This window comes from Triticum aestivum, chromosome 3B (genome assembly GCF_018294505.1).
Source record: "Triticum aestivum cultivar Chinese Spring chromosome 3B, IWGSC CS RefSeq v2.1, whole genome shotgun sequence".
Lineage (NCBI taxonomy): Eukaryota > Viridiplantae > Streptophyta > Magnoliopsida > Poales > Poaceae > Triticum > Triticum aestivum.
Window position 1 is genome coordinate 205,930,179 of NC_057801.1, and position 12,241 is coordinate 205,942,419.

A 12,241-nucleotide genomic window follows, 5' to 3' on the forward strand; every position below is an offset into this window, starting at 1 on the left:
AAAACCTTAAACCCAAAGTTATTCCAGATGACTCCACCATACCTACCTATATGCGGTATTACTCTGCCGTCCTAAGTAAATTTGCATGTGCCACCTCTAAAAACTTCTAAAAATTATCCTTTTTGCGTGCCTAGATCGTTCATGGAACGATAGGAGGTGGTCGATATCTTCCATGCTAAGCGGGTTATTCTCAGGTCGAGTGTTTATTCACTTGCCATCGCACGAGAAAATGGGCGGTAATAGGGATGCCCAGTCCCAAACTGCAAACATGAAAAAGGAGTTCATCTCTTGAATAATCAAACAAAAACTCCCAATGGAGTCAAAACCTTTACTTTTATCGCTTGGGAACCGCCACTAGCGTGCTTAGCATGGAAGATGTTGATAACTGATGGTCGTGAAGTGAATAAGAATGGTGCATGTCTCAAAATATCATTTACCTCTGTTTTAAAAATTGAGCTCTGGCACCTTTGGAAATCACTGCTTCCCTCTGCGAAGGGACTTTCTATTTACTTTTATGTTGTGTCATCACCTTCTAAAACAAGCGCTAGAAACTGAGGGAGCACAATTGTCATGATATATGCATTGTGTGTAGGGTGCATCATGAGTGGATCTTTTCTACCATTAATTACAATGTTTAGTCGCTGCTTGAACTTTAGAGGTGCTCTGCATTTATGTTTTGCAGTCTCAGAAAGGGCTAGCGAGATACCACTATTGCCATATTATATCATGGTTGTTTTGACAACGTGTTGCTGTTTGAGATCTCTTATTATCGCTCGCTAGATGATTATGTCATTGATATGAGTTAATATAATCTTTAAGTGTTATTATCGACATGGTTAGTTATAATGCTGGCTGAAAACCTGGGTGCTTTTTAAGCCTATTTATGCAAACAAAAGCAAAAGAGTTCGTAAAAGTTTTTCTTTCTCACTTTCAGTTTATCAACTGAATTGCTTGAGGACAAACAAAGGTTTAAGCTTGGGGGAGTTGATACGTCTCCAATGTATCTACTTTTTCTCACGCTTTTCCTCTTGTTTTGGACTCTAATTTGCATGATTTGAATGAAACTAACCCTGGACTGACGCTGTTTTTAGCAGAACTACTATAGTGTTGTTTTTGTGCAGAAATAAAAGTTCTCGGAATGAAACGAAACTTTGCGAGGAATTTTTATGGAATAAAAGAGAATTACTGGAGCCAAGACCCACCAGAGAGGCGCCCTGGGTGGGCACAACCCACCAGGGCGCGCCCCCATCTCCTGGCGCGCCCAGGTGGGTTATACCCACCTGGTGGCCCCGCAGGCGATCCCCCTGATACTATAAAATCACATTATTCCAGAAAAAATCAGGGAGAAAGAATTATTGCATTCCACGAGACGGAGCCGCTGCCAAGCCCTGTTCTTCCTCGGGAGGGCATATTTGGAGTCCGTTTGGGGCTCCGGAGAGGGGGATCTTTGTTCTTTGTCATCACCAACCCATCTCCATCGCCAATTCCATGATGCTCCCTACCGGGAGTGAGTAATTCCTTCATAGGCTCGCTGGTCGGTGAGGAGTTGGATGAGATTCATCATGTAATCGAGTTAGTTTTGTTAAGGCTTGATCCCTAGTATCCACTATGTTCTTAGATTGATGTTGCTATGACTTTGCTATGCTTAATGCTTGTCACTTTGGGCACGGGTGCCATGAACTCAGATCTGAACCGTTTACGAATTCATCATTATATCCATGTTTTAGATCCGATCTTGCAAGTTATAGTCACCTACTACGTGTTATGATCCGACAACCCCGGAGTGACAACAACCGGGCCCACTCTCGGTGATGACCGTAGTTTGAGGAGTTCATGTATTCACTATGTGTTAATGCTTTGTTCCGGTTCTCTATTAAAAGGAGGCCTTAATATCCCTTAGTTTGCAATATGGACCCCGCTGCCACGGAAGGGTAGGACAAAAGATGGCATGCAAGTTCTTTTAATAAAGCACGCATGACTATTTACGGAATACATGCCTACATTATATCGATGAACTGGAGCTAGAGTCGTATCGCCCTAGGTTATAACTGTCACATGATGAATATCATCCAACAAGTCACGAATCCAATGCCTACGAGTTTATCCTATATTGTTTATGCTAAGCTACTACTGCTATCATCATTGTTACACTTGCCACGAGATTACTGCTATCACTGTTACTGTTACCGTTGTTGTTGTCACTATTATCAAAACTATCAAGCTACTCTGCTACTGATTACTTGCTGCAGATAATTAATCTCTAGGTGTGGTTGAATTGACAACTCAGCTGCTAATACCTTCAAATATTCTTTGGCTCCCCTTGTGTCAAATCTATAAATTTGGGTTGAGTACTCTACCCTCGAAAACTGTTGCGATCCCCTATACTCGTTAATTGCAATCCCCTTGTACTCGTTATCAACGATTCGAGCCTTCTGATCCTCGTACGAGGAAGCAAGAACTTAGACGTCGTCATCCCCAGGGGTGATACGATTCTCTATGTATGAGAAATACATCTATCCATATTTAGTTTAAGACTTTTCTTCATGTGTGAGCCATTATCTATGTATGAGACATGCTTCTGTCTATGTTACTTCCGCACTTGTTTACATGTGTGAGGCCCATTATCTATGTATGAGACACTTATTTCCATGTTACTTTCAAGTTTGCTAGTTGATATGAAAATTCTCATGAAGATATTGCAAAACAATAGAAATTAGGACACACTTCAACAGGAAATTAAGATACAACATAATGTTCGAACAACCACTAGATGAAGTCATCATCACTATTCTCGCTTACATGGTTCTTTCAAAGATCTTTACGGTTGCGTACAAATGTTACCTGAACTAGTTTCCCACGCATAAACTCATCAGCGGAATCATAACCAGCATCAGCGCCCTTCGATTATGCTACATTGTTACTTGATCTACCACTCTTTGAGCTTGCGCAACCCTTCGATCTATTTTGAGCTTTTTTGCTTGGCATAAAGTCATCATCATCACTCTTCACTTTGCTAGAACTACCGTCACCCTTCTCAGATGCAACATGAGTCTTGCGTTTGTTCTGAGCTTGTTTGCTTGGCATAAAATCATCATCGTCTTCACTCACTTTCTTTGAGCTTGCGTCACCCCTCACCGATGCAACATTATCCCGCGACATCCTCAACTCTGGTATAGGGCCCCAGACACACTTCATACACTCGAAGTTGAATATGTCCTTGTTCAACAATTCCGCCTCCTCGGGGTACCTCTGGAAATAAGAAACAACAATGAAATATACGGTCTGACTGGGTGCAACCTTAAATGACATATCAATTACCTTAACGTGGTCCTCATATTCCTTATGTGGAAAATTTATTTTTGGATTGTCAGGAAGTAAAGGCCTACCAGTAATGCGGGCACTCATATGTTTGAGTTCAACAATCCTATCCCACCTTCCACGCAAACGAAAAAGTTCTTGTCAAATTTACTCTGTGTTCCTTTCCGGGCACTTCTCCGGGAGCCCGGGCAACATGCGAAGGGGAGGGGGGGTTATAGAATGAGGGTAAGGGGCTGGGGGGAATTGGGCAAGAAGAATGGTGGATGAAGAAAGGAAAAAAAGGACTCCTCAGTCACGAGAAAGCCAAAGAATACACTTCGGCCTGGTTTAGGCCAACATGCAACTTCGGCCTTCTATTTACGCGAAGTGGTGGGCCCTGTAGCACTCTTCAGCTGAGCGAAAACCGAAGAGGTCTCTTCAGCCCTGGGCGTCGGTTTTCGGTCTAAGGTAGACCGAAATGCACTCGTCGACCTAAGCATGGCCGAAGTGTACTAGTTCGGTCTAAGGGAGACTGAAAAGCTCCTCTTCGGCCTTAGCGAGGCCGACGGGGAACTTTTAAAATTTACAAATTAGGGCATACATTTTTCGAATTTATAAAAAAAGACATTTAAAAAAACCCATATATGAAACCAAACTCCAAGTTGTGATTCTCGTTAGCTGTCCAAGTGGCCCCGTCCCTGGCCTGAGCCAGCTACCAGCCAACCTATGCATGCAGCCCAATCACTCGAGACAGCTGAACCTTTGTAGCCTTGTCCAGCTACTAGACCCCAGCCAAGGACGAGAACATGATATCGGGTCAGCACGACGCAAAGGAAAAACACCTTTTTCGAGTCCTTTTATTTTACTCCTATTCATCATTGGAGTACCGTGCCCACGTAGTTAACGATAAATATGGTGAACCAGCACTTGAAATCTCTCACTCACCAACGGCAAAAATAGGAGTAGGTACATAGAGTGGGAAGCAAGAAACGCCAAAAACGGGAGAAGAGATTCCGTTCCGTTCCGTTCCTTGTCTTGTCCAAAACCTACCACCCGTCCGCTCCGAGGCTGACCAACGGCAGGAATCTTGTTCTCGCGGCTGTTCACGCCGTCACGCCAGATTCCCTTTGAATCTTCTTCCCAGCTCAGTTGGCGCCACAAAGCTTTCTTCGTTCACAGTGGTTGGCACTTGGCGCCACAACCGCATGCCTGCACATCCGTGGTTCACGAGAGCACCAAAATCGACGTGTACGCCTGGGAAAATCCACTGAAAATCACTCGTTCTGATTAAATATTCTGTGGTGCGCCTGCCGTGTCACGTCCTTGTGGGCGCGTCTGCATTGCTGCAGCGTGCACGTCTCGTGTCACGCTGCCATGGTTCGTGCGTGCGTACGTGACAGGGCCCGGCAACAGCGACCAAGCCACGGTACTGGACAAAGGCACAAGGCACCGTGCGTGGTTCACTGCTTTGCCCGGACGGACAGAACGAAACACCAACCCAGAAACGATCACAATCAACCCCTTTTATTTCGACTGAAACGTCTCCTTTATCCTCCTGCGTGTACCCATCAGTGGATGGATCAATGGTGAGCCTTGTTAATTACAAATAATTAGAAATAATTTGGGTGCACGCAGGCACGTACGTCACGCAGGCCCGTCCATGCGGGGCCTCTGAGAGATCGAGATCTCAGGCTGATGAGCCAGAGGCGTGTCGTGCGGCCGGGCGATAGGATTGAGCTCACGTCCCTTTCCGACCGGCACTGATTGATTTTTTTCACTGATTTGGCTAAGCAAACGAGATAATTATGTGCAATGTCAGTATAGTATGTCCCAAAGCTATCTATCTCCATCGATCGGTTTCTAGGTTTCGTGCCACGATTTGGTACGCCACCTCCATCAGTTTCCTACCGACTTCCCTCGTGCTTATCTACATCTTGTGAAACTTGACCGGAGGCGTATGCATGCAAAGCCATTGTTGTTAATCCACTCTGATGTGAATGACGGTAAAATCAACCATATCAACAGCCGGGCTCTATATGATTCATCCAGGGTTTGCACAAGTTCAAGAAGAGGAAGAATGCACAAGTTCCTGCTTATACCATGACCAACAAATTAACACACCAATATAATCATAATTACACAGGTTTTAACCACCACAAAAAAGCAAGAAAGCCCCACGTAAAATGTACACATACGGTGAGGAGACCGGTCCATCGAAAGAATAACAAATGTTCCATGCGTGTACGTTTGCATGCGTGGTATGCATGGCAAGTGCAGTGTACGTACGTACGTGCTTACTTTTGTGCAGCTACCTTGACACAGAGAGCGACCACAAATTCACAATAACTTAAAATGTTTTCATTACCAGCAGCAAGCTAGGTGGTAGCTTGGGTTGCTCTTGGACTCCGGCCGGCGGCGACCGATCACTTCTTCTCTGGCTCCTCGGCGGCAGGTGCGGCGGCTTCCGCGGGTTTCTCCTCCTCTTTCTTCTCCTCCACTACCTCAGCAGCGGGCGCGGCTGCCTCCACCGGCGCGGCCGCTTCTGCCGGTGCGGCGGAGGGCTCGGCTTCCTCCTTCTTCTCCTCCACGGCGACCTCGCGGGTGGTGGTCTCCTCTGCCGGGGCGGCGTCCTCGGGCTCGGCCTTGGGCTCCTCTTTGGGCGCTGGGACGAAGGGCGCAACCTTGTCCAAGATGAAGACGATGGCCGGGGAGAGGGGCGTGGTGCCGGACTTGGCCACCGCGTCGCTCACCAGCTTGGCTCCGGGGAAATCTGCATATTAACCAACGCTGATTAGCTCGATAGTTTCATTAGCATATGTCAGTTAGATATAACTAATTTAATTAACTAATGATTAAGAGTGTTCTTTATTCTAGAACTCACAAAGCTCTCAGCAGTATGCCCGAGAGCTGAGTGCACCTATGGCAATTAATTACAGTTAATTGTTCATCTTTTGTTAATTGCACATGTTATGGTTTTGTCTGCATCGCCTAAAAGCAACGGTACTGTTTGCATGGGAACTTCTGTTGCAAGAAACATATGTGAGAAGATTCCATTACTTTGTTTGTCTTCTTTTTGTTCTAACAAGATACCTCTAAAGTTTAGTTATGTGAAAGCAGGATAATGAAGGTTATTTTGTTCAAAAGGCAAGGAATAAAGGTTATTTAAGATACGGACCCTAAGAAATTACCTGATAAGATTGCTAAAATAATTCCATTTTTGTATTTAATCCTTTTTTTCACAATATTTTATTTTGCAAAATTTAAGCAACAAAAAAATTACCAATCTTGGCCAAATCGTCAAGGAACTTGGTGACGGCAACTGAGTTCTTCTTGATCTTGGATGTTTTCTTATCCTTTATCAAGCCCTACAACAAGATAACAGTATGATTAGCACTAATTAAGGATTCAAGGTGGCTACTTCCTACTGTTATGTCCTAAGCAACCACACAAAACCAATACTAATTAGGAACCCCCCCAAAAAAATCTTTTCACCTTAATTTCTGGAGGAGATGCTTCAATGGTCTCCACAACCTTGGGCTCTAGTTCTGTCTTCTTGTCCTCAATCTCCTTGTCAATCTCCTCCTACACACACAGAGCACGCCCACACAATCAACAAGCAAGCAAAACACGTGTATACAGACATCATCTATCATTTCAAAAATTCGTAACGCGCAAATTTCACAAGAATTTTGCAAGAGCCCGGAGCTCAACGTACCTTGTTGAAGGATTTCAAGAACTCGGCGGAGGCGGCCTTCTTGCCATCCTTGTCGAAGATCTTGTTGAGCCCGGGGAGAACCTTGGTCTTCCATACGCTCGTCATCTTCCTCTCCTTCAAAGACGATGCCTACTCCAACAGAAGAACAAAGGAGGCGCAAAACTCCATGAGATTTTTTCTCATCACAAGGAGAAGCCAAGGAGACAACAAGGGAAGCTAGAAGGAACGGAAACTTACGTGGAGCAAGCGAGGTAGCTGGGGGCGGAAGGGATGGATGCGTAGTTCCTCTCGACAGCAGTGATCACCAGCCTATCAATGGGCAGCAGTACATGAGCCACGGTGCCATGAGAGCGATATATAATGGGCTGGCCAGATAGGCCGCCCTCGCCCTGGGAGAAATTACGTGGGTGCCCCCGCGTGAGGTGGCGCGGGTTGTTGGAGGGAGGCAGGGGCATGGACGTCAAATGAGGAGAAGGTTATGGAAGGGGTGTCATTAAGCCGGAGCAGCCAGAAAATGATGAATGGGTCGTGGATGCTTGCAAGCTGCGCTGGAGGGGTACAGGCTGCAGGCTACAGCGAGTGTAGGACATGTTGTTGGGATCCTCTGTGCTATGACTTTGGTCATGTGGTTAATTGTCCTGCAAGTTGCACAAATGATTTGACACGATTAATAGTTTGATTTTTTTTATATAAATGGATGGGAGATCTGTCAAAAATAAAAAATTCCTCCCGGCAAATACTTGCTGTATTTTGAGAATTATATACCTCATTTTAATTTTTATTGTGAAATGGATACCCGCAAAAAAAGATGTGAAATAGAATCTTAAATATTTAGCTTCTATTTTCACAATTTTTTTCTCAAAATGTAATAATTTACCTATGCATGTTGGAGTACAATTATATACTTGTTCTCTTCCAACACGTTAGACCATCTACAACAATGTATAAATTTGACCCACTACATGTTCGCGGATGCATCCCAGATGGCTCCCCTCAGATGTTTGCCCGTGCAATCACATCCCTCACTTTCGAAATCTCAAATACATGTAACCACATACACATCGATCATTTGATGATACGAATACACGTAACAAACTACGCTCAAATAATTTTTATTCGTAAAGAAAAATACATAGTTCCAAAATAATATTTATTCAGAATGCATAGATCAAACATAAAATTCAGTGATTTTCTGTGTGAGTCCATATATGCTTCACAAGATCATTGAGTAATTATACGTGCACCCGTTGATCTGAAGTTGCTGAGGCATCTCTAGAAAGTTGTCTGGTGGTGACAAGGACGACCAGGAGGGGTTTGGGGCCGGTGGTGGTAGGCGCAGTGGGTTGGGGAGGGCAACGGAGATAGGATGGCGGTGGAACTAGGGAATGGGTGGTGCTGATGGGGCAGAAGAGAGGAGATGAAGAGGGCTGGTTGGGCTAGGGTTGGGGACGATTTGAAGAGATTTGGTTCCGACATGGCAGACACATACGGGCATCCCGATACCTCCCAACATATGGGATGGGTTTGAGGGGTGACCGACAAACCGGATGTTTGGGTTGGCTTTTGGGGGGGGGTCCGGTTGGATGCCGTTTATCGGTCCGGGCTGTATGCCCAAATGTTTTGGGGGGAGGGTGTCCAGTTGTAGATGCTCTTACTATAATCTCTTGATGTGCTAGTCTATGTTAAGCCATCAAAAGATGAAATACTTACAGCCAACAAGGTAGAGGGAAATTGGGAACATTTCACTAATTTAACCCCTCTTCCAATATGTAGGGTGTAGATTTCACTAAGAAACTATGTTGACAAAAAATGTTTCACTAACATTTGGTTTATATGACATAATTAAGTACTTTTTCTCAAGGGCACGAAAGGGGGCAAGCAGTTTGTGTAGTTCATTATAGAAGAAGAGAATTGCTCGGTTAACACAAACCACACTACAATCACATTCACCAACATCCGCGTCAGAGAATATTCCCTCCACCTCGATTGTACCTTCCATCGGGAGAGACAAATCCGGCAAAATCCCGGAAGGCTACTAAAGGAGCACATAAGATGCCTCACCAAAGCACCTGACTATAACACTAGAAGCACCTCTGCCACAAAAAGGAGAGAGAAATCAAAATTATTATTGGAGGAGCAGGATTGCCACCCCCCCCCGACTTCAGCATATGTAAAACGCGCAGCAAGACCCCTGCGTCATTCACTAGTTATGAGGCTTCGAAGGCCACCATAGCTGGGGAGATGACGCTCTGGAGTCTCAAAGACCTAAGACACCATTTCGAGACCGCCTTCACCCCTTTCGGGGCGTTGCCTTGACTTCCATCCTTTGCTCGCCCAAGCAAGATCGACACCCCCTAAATCGGAGGACACCTGTTACTGCACGCATCAGACCAAGGTGAGGTGCATCCATAAAGCACCAACCTCCCCGGCTCGATCGCACCATCTCCGTTTATCACATGTCTCTTCCTCTGCCACATGTCAGCGTATCACACCGTTGAAGCCCCGCGTCGCCGCCCTACTACCAACACCTATGAATCACTTGAGGACTTGGTCGGTTGCACCACCGCTGCATCACCTCGTGTCATCACGACCAACAGTATGCACCACGCGCACGTCGAGCCGGATGCGGCCAGAGGCCCCTTAGCCGAGACACCGTCACCAGGTTGCCTGGGCGATGGCCGATGACATGAAAGTTGGGTTGAGCCAAGATTTCATGATAATAAAAGAACAAACTAAAATAAATAAATAAATAAATAGATATTCTCTTGAATATTCCAAGTCGTGATCTCATTTCTAGGCAGGTCATTTTCCATCCCCAGAATAGTGAAATAGCGTCCACATCCATCGAATCATGCTACCTCCATACAAACCTACTCCCACAGGAGACGTGGAGCAGCATGACACGCCGCACACCCTCGCTCCACAAGAGATCAAGCGCGGCCAGGTCACACCACTTGGCATCCTTGCGTGTGGCCCACACTTGCTCGCCCGTGGGCCCATCCCCGGGGACGGTACCGTGAGCTCCTCAAAGAAGCAACGCCTCCGGCCAATCGCAGCGCTCATCCTCGGAGAAAGACAGCATGATTAAAAACCATAAGTCTGATGAAGAACCGAAACCAGTACAGCTAGCTAATCCCATTTTCTGTCGCTGAGAGGCAGATTAGACAAAATTAAGAAAAATCCGGCCGATCCGCTGGTTAATTTTATAATGTTTGGGGCTTGGAATCTTCTCGCGGCTGGCTAACTAATTAAAACCCAATGCAGGGGCAGCACTCCAACGTGCTGGCATGAGTGGTACCTCTACCAGCATGACAGCTCCTCCCTCATTTCGCAAGTGACCACCAGCATTTCGCTAGGCCAGCGATGAAAGGATTTCGCCACGTCGGATGTACGCCATGAACACACAGTGACCTCATTGTTTGGGGGAGCTGATCTTGTCCATCTATTTTAGCTCTGTATTTTCTGGTATAACTCCCAGGCGAGGCGACCATGTATTTTGGTGTGGGCGACGAGCCAAGTGGCGTATTTTGCACTCTCTACGTATCAAATGTAAAACGTTATTTTATAAACCATTGTATCAGAAAACGTCTTATATTTTGATGCGGAGGGAGTATATCTTTAAGAGACCAATAGCCAATAATCGATCGACAAGCCCGCAGAGGCGTAGATCATTGCGACAGTATCTGTGACAAACCAAATATATTTCCATGCATCTTTTAGTTTTAGTGAAGCATTGACTGAAAAAACAGGGACCTGTTTTGTTGGCCATAATAGCCAACTCGGTCCAATAAAGCCAGCTATTCCCAAAACAAAACAATTCAAAAATATGTAGGCCCTCCTCTGGTGTTGGATAATAGCAATTGAGCCCACTTGGCACATGCCAACCCCAATTTGCTGTCACCTCCTTTATTACGAGCCAGGTAGCAAGACCAGACCAGCTCAGTGATAGCACCCCAACCAACAAATACCATTTCTCAAATCCAGCGACTGTTTGTTTATCCTGTTCAAATCCAGCAAGTTATGCTTGAGTCATTTGTGCCACACAACAAGCCACCATGATGTGTTTTTAATTCCTTTGCAATGTGGCCATGCGTCCTGGCGGACCAATCAATCTGGAGCCTAGGAAAGGAGTCACACCTCAGCTTCAACAAGTAACTTGTTGCGAATGCACACTCAAATGCTGAGGTAAGGGCCACTAAGGGTAAGACTAGTTTGTTTAATATTATATAAACAAGATCAAACGTTGATTTTCTCGCAGAAAAAAATGATGGAAAATTATGTGGGCAGATATAGATTCCTTTTTTTCATCAATCTAGTCAAGCTTTAGGATAACTATCTTGGTCATCTTTGTTGAATATCAGAGGTGAAGTCTTAAAGTTGGACAAGTAAACCATGCACAGTGTTGGTGTGCTAGAGATGGCAAACATATGCCTCTTTCTTGAGAAAAGGGTTGTCTCCGCCTTGTTCCCCTTCATTTTCTCTTTTTGAGATTCAGTGTTATCTGTTTCTTGTGCCCTGTCAATTATCACTAGAATTTCTTAGCATACAAGTCGATCCCCACTAGCTTAGTTCCATGTAGGCAAGTGGCATTTGCCAAACAAATACAAAGGTATTTTTTTTGCTAACTATGAATTTTGCTTTTGCTAACAAATACAAATGTCTTTACAAGAGGAAAGTAAAAGCATAGAGAGACCAGAATAATCAGGTTCAAGTTCTCATGAGTTCTGGGTGTCATTAAGGGCATTTCTAACCGATCTCTTATCCGACCGTAAGTAAGTAAATTTGAGTTTTTTCTCCTTTAAATCGCACCTAGCTAATCCCTTATAATGGCTAGTGGAGTAAATTTATTACTCCATCCTTATTCATCTCCTTATATTTACTCCGGCTCACGGCAGTCGAGTAAAAATTTGCCCCTCTCTCTTCCTCTCCTCCGCCTCCTCTTCTCCCCCTCGCCCTGCCGCCGGCGTGTCCCCCACCCCGACCCGCCGCCCCCTCTACTCCCGATGGCCGGACACGGTGGCCGCCGGTCCCCTCCACCGATCCGCAACACGGATCCACGCCGCCAATCCCGCGGGTTGTCGTCCGCGGACGCTTCCTTGAGCCGCAGCCGCTCGACTGATCCACCCGTCACTGCACCCCTCCTACGATTTGAGTATTTTTCCGGAGCTCTCTCCGCCACAGCCGCTGACGAGGACCAACCTCGGCATCCGACAGTGGTCGGCGGGGGCG

General features: G+C 45.6%; 1 protein-coding gene across 1 annotated transcript; it reads right to left on the reverse strand.

The window, feature by feature from the left end:
* Positions 1 to 5,387: 5,387 nt before the first annotated feature.
* Positions 5,388 to 7,464, reverse strand: LOC123069376 (salt stress root protein RS1). The gene is made up of 5 exons (XM_044492225.1): positions 7,250 to 7,464; positions 7,013 to 7,141; positions 6,790 to 6,879; positions 6,578 to 6,662; positions 5,388 to 6,067 (listed from the first exon to the last, which is right to left on the reverse strand). Exons 2-5 carry the CDS (start codon positions 7,115 to 7,117, stop codon positions 5,721 to 5,723), a joined length of 627 nt encoding a protein of 208 aa, XP_044348160.1. The 5' UTR covers positions 7,118 to 7,141; positions 7,250 to 7,464; the 3' UTR covers positions 5,388 to 5,720.
* Positions 7,465 to 12,241: the final 4,777 nt, after the last annotated feature.

What these genes read in the sequence shown, in the direction of transcription:
- LOC123069376 (XM_044492225.1), bottom strand. Translation starts at nt 7,117, where the DNA reads ATGACGAGCGTATGGAAGACCAAGGTTCTCCCCGGGCTCAACAAGATC. An exon ending in CATCTCCTCCAGAAATTAAG is followed by an intron (nt 6,663 to 6,789) that starts GTGAAAAGATTT and finishes ATCTTGTTGTAG; the next exon opens with GGCTTGATAAAGGATAAGAA. An exon ending in TGACGATTTGGCCAAGATTG is followed by an intron (nt 6,068 to 6,577) that starts GTAATTTTTTTG and finishes GTTAATATGCAG; the next exon opens with ATTTCCCCGGAGCCAAGCTG.